Source organism: Aquarana catesbeiana, linkage group LG06 (genome assembly GCF_042186555.1).
Source record: "Aquarana catesbeiana isolate 2022-GZ linkage group LG06, ASM4218655v1, whole genome shotgun sequence".
In the NCBI taxonomy this organism is placed as follows: domain Eukaryota; kingdom Metazoa; phylum Chordata; class Amphibia; order Anura; family Ranidae; genus Aquarana; species Aquarana catesbeiana.
In genome coordinates, this window is record NC_133329.1 from 84,807,557 (window position 1) to 84,812,197 (window position 4,641).

Consider the following 4,641-nt stretch of genomic DNA (forward strand, 5'->3'; position numbering starts at 1 on the left):
GGACTTGTAGTTCAGCAACGGCTGGAGGGCCACAAGTTGAGCACCCATGGTTTAGATCAAAGCATATTTATGTGTTAGAATGGCCCAGTCAAAGTCCAGACCTAAATCCAATTGAGACTCTGTGGCAAAACTTGAAAATTGCTGTTCACAGACGTTTTCCATCCAATCTGACAGAGCTTGAGTTATTTTTTAAACAAGAATGGGCAAACATGTCACTCTCTAGATGGGCAAAGCTGGTAGAGATATCCCCAAAAAGACTTGCAGCTGTAATTGCGGTGAAAGGTGGTTCTATTGGGGGGCTGAATACAAATGCACGCCACACTTTTTAGATATTTATTTGTAAAAAAAAAATTGAAAACCATTTATCATTTTCCTTTCAATTCACAATTATGTGCTACTTTGCGCTGGTCCATCACATAAAATCCCAACAAAATACATTTACACTTCTGGTTGTAACATGACAAAAGGTAGAAAGTTTCAAGGGGTATGAATACTTTTTCAGGGCACTGTTTATATATATATAATTATTTTTTTTATTTTATTTTTTTGCTGTGCCTTACAGTCAATCACAGGCCTGTTTGCTGGCCAGTCAATTCTTCTTTTTTTTCCACCTGACTAGCAAAGTGTCTGAGTCAATATTGACTGTTTGTCAGGCATCGTGTCCTTTAAAAGATCTCTACTCCAGAAGTCAAAATAGCATGAAATGTAATTTTCCAGCTTATCTGTCAGAGGAGACCAGGGACTTAGATGGCTCCTGGCGATAAGGGCCACAGGTACAAGTGTCGGGGACAGCCAGGCAGCTGTGGAGAAAGGCTTAATAGCAGAACCCACAGGAACAGCACTCGAGAATCCCCTGGCAAATTGACCATTAAGTTAAAACTCGCCATCCGCCTCTAATTTGTTCTCTTCCTCTCCCTAGCTGGTTGCTGGGTGCTAAAGCAAATCCCTGCTGTGTTTGCCCAGTATAATGTTACAATACTCCTATCAAATATTTGTCAACCTGTCAGCCTCAGCTCTCCCTATAAATACTTTATCTAAAGGCTTAGCTGGAGCAAAAGCTGGGGACCTGAGCCAAGCTTACCATCAAGGTGAGCTCCAAATATTTCTCTCCTACATCTTTTTTTATTTTTTTTAACCTTTTTTTAATTCTAAAGTGAAAGACAGACAGACAGAAAGGTAAATAAATAAAAAGCAGATAGGAACGATAGATGATACGTTGATAACTGTGGAATTAAATACAAGGCAATAAATCATTGTATTGCTTTTATCTCTGAAAATGTTCCTTCACTATTTAGAATTTTATGGGTACATTTTTAGATTTATATCGGAACATTTATTTACAATCATGATATTTTAATTTGTTTATCACTAGATTTGTTACGTTTTCTTAACTAGCTTGTAAGATATAATAATTGTCCATTACATTTTTTATTTACTTTTATGTATGACTTGCCTAGTTACATCATTTGGTTTACAAAAGGCATATACATCACAATTAACCTTATAAACTGCATCTTTTTGAAACTTACATTAATCCAGACAAGGTTAAAAAAAAAATCAAAGTTGTGTAACCAGGAAAAAAATATTTTCTGATTCCAAATATTAATCGGATAAACCCTTGGAACAACATTCATAATAATACTGTATTTTGACATGGGATTTAAAAAAGCTCAGCTTATTTTTTTTTTTAAATGTGTCTTCAGATTTACTAAAACAAAAATATCAGTTTGCTCAAATTCAGCAATTCTCTATACTTGTTAAATGAAAACAAGAGAAACAGTTGTCCTGAAAAAAAATACATTCAGCAATGGCACATTATTAAATCTGTGCATAATTGCTATTTTGACAGTGGATGATGGTAAAGGAAAGTTTACCTTTTTGACTTAAAAAATAAAAAGCATTTTTGATTGTTAAAATGCTTTTTGCCTGCATGATTATCATTCTAATTATGATCAAAATGTAAACAATTAAATCCTAAATGCTGCACAGTGGTAAATGATGTGGGGTAATGCCATACAATAAACAATATTTAGGTATTTATTTTTAATTAATCTGTTTTAAAAATATTTAAAATGTCTTGTTTTTATCAATTAACATTTCCCTTACTCTAGAACACAGCTAGCAACTCTATTTTTTTCTATTTTTCTAGCTTGATATTTCACCTTTTATGTCTTATACCTTTAGAGGAAGGTTATTGTGTTGTCTCTCTATAATGTGCACACAATTTGAGTGCTTATGTGGTATACACAATTGGGTTTAAAGGGTTAAGTTAAATTTTATCAGGCATATATTTATGTAATTATCATTGCTTAAAATTATTTACAGCATTCTTGGTGGTTTTGCCAAATTTCATGTTGAACAAAACATAAGTTATACCCTTTAAATTTGTTTTAAATTAGAATTATCAGCAATTTATTAGTATAGTTGTTTTAATAAATTATAAAATCTTCATCAATGATGGTATTTACCAAACATACAGTACATTTCTACTTTGCATTATAATTTGAATGGGAAAGTAGCTTTATCAATAGTTTAAATATGCATCTCTCTTCTGTAATAATTAATTTTACATATGCAAGACAATTTAATAATTGTACTTTTTTGATTCTGGAGATGTTTTGCTTTTTGATTATTGAGGCAAATTTTTATACATAACTCTTATGCCCCGTACACACGGTCGGATTTTCCGACGGAAAATGTGTGATAGGACCTTGTTGTCGGAAATTCCGACCGTGTGTAGGCTCCATCACACATTTTCCATCGGATTTTCCGACACACAAAGTTTGAGAGCAGGCTATAAAATTTTCCAACCACAAAATCCGTTGTCGGAATTTCCGATCGTGTGTACACAAATCCGACGCACAAAGTGCCACGCATGCTCAGAATAAATAAAGAGATGAAAGCTATTGGCTATTGGATTTTCCGACAACTTTGTGTGACCGTGTGTATGCAAGACAAGTTTGAGCCAACATTTGTCGGAAAAAATCCTAGGATTTTGTTGTCGGAATGTCCGATCAATGTCCGACCGTGTGTACGGGGCATAAGTCATTATTTATCATATAGTCAATATTGTATTGTTTTTAAAAGACATTTGAATTTTTTCTTTCTTTTTGTCTTTTTTAGATTATTTCTTGAAGGCAATGGCAACCGGCGTGATACGCAACCTCTCAGAGCTTAAATTCCCCTCGTCCTTTCAGAATCAATACTTACTCCCGGATCTGATTCAGGATGTGGACTTCCAAGATTCTTCTGAAGAGGAAGAAGAAATTCTGGAGGAAGAGGAGATGGATGACTTGTCAGATGGAGAACCAACAACCTTCAGGTCAACCCTTGTTTCTTTTGACCAGGTCCCAACTCCTGAAGACAGCACAGAAATGACCAAGCAGCTTTTGAAGTTTTCTGAACTTATAAGCTCTGACATTCAGAGATATTTTGGGCAGAAAACCAAGGATGAAGACCCAGACTCTTGCAATATCTATGAAGACTACTTTACTCCCCGACTGTCAGGAGGACAGGAGATGTATTACCATGATCTGGTAAGGATAGCTCAAAACAAAAACCATGAGAAGGAGGACTTATTTAACCCACTTACACCTCCAGTCGAATTTGATGAAAAGATATTAAAAAACATATGTGCAAAAGAAGACCCAAAGAAACTTGGACCCCTGTGTGAGCTGTTTGACTTTGGCCTTCGTAAGTACCTAAAACAAAAGTCAATCCTAGCCAAGGATGGAAGGCAACAAAGACTAGATAAGAAGTATGCACATATTGTTCCCATGCATAGAAGACTCTTGCCACTTTCATTTTGGAAAGAACCATCTCCAGATCCATCATGCATTTTAAACACTAATACACCAGATTTCAGTGACCTCCTGGAAAACTGGACATCCGATGCTCATAATGAACTACATGGCGCTTCTAGGGACCTTTTAGGTGAATTCAGTAGATAGGTCAATGCATGGCTTTTATTGCAGTAAAACAAAGACATAAAGTAGTCCTAAAAAAGCATTAACAACCAATAGCTACAAGTATAATAGTTAAAAACAACTGTTTTTTTTGACACAGCATGGTGTGGTAAAATATGCAAAAATAGTTTGATTAAAAAGAAATTAGAACCAGATGACTCCAGATGAACACTACAACCATACTACAGCAAGTGAAACCCACGGAGAGCCACCATAAATTGCATTTTAACAATTAATAAATGTTTATTTTTTTTTACATTTTCAAAAAGGTATTTGGTGTTGTTACAGATATTGTTTTGGGCTGATATGGTATTCATTTTAAGTTTGCTCATTAAGACATATTTTTTTTAAATTGCCATGTTTCAACTTTGTTGATAAAGTAGTCTTCAGTGTTGAACTGTATGCTGTTGGTGATTTTCATTTAAAAGAAATACCATTGTAATGCTCAGCTTTTGTGTACCACCTTTGCTAGTGTCATACTTTACTGCAGTTCTTTGCATCTTTCTTTTCTTGTGATACACGCAAAGCCTTTTTTCAAACAGATTGCTGGTCTTATGACCATCTGAGTTATTGGGTTTTGCCATGGTCAAGGTGGTGTCACATCAAGAGGGGCAGAGTTAGGACCTGTTTCAACAGGCTTTGCTCTCGTGTTGATGACGTCATTTTGACTTCAGAT

General features: G+C 35.0%; 1 protein-coding gene across 1 annotated transcript; it reads left to right on the forward strand.

Annotated features, from left to right (window-relative positions):
• Nucleotides 1-1,021: 1,021 nt before the first annotated feature.
• On the forward strand, nucleotides 1,022-4,261 carry PERCC1 (proline and glutamate rich with coiled coil 1). The gene is made up of 2 exons (XM_073634877.1): nucleotides 1,022-1,088; nucleotides 3,124-4,261. Exon 2 carries the CDS (start codon nucleotides 3,141-3,143, stop codon nucleotides 3,948-3,950), a length of 810 nt encoding a protein of 269 aa, XP_073490978.1. The 5' UTR covers nucleotides 1,022-1,088; nucleotides 3,124-3,140; the 3' UTR covers nucleotides 3,951-4,261.
• Nucleotides 4,262-4,641: the final 380 nt, after the last annotated feature.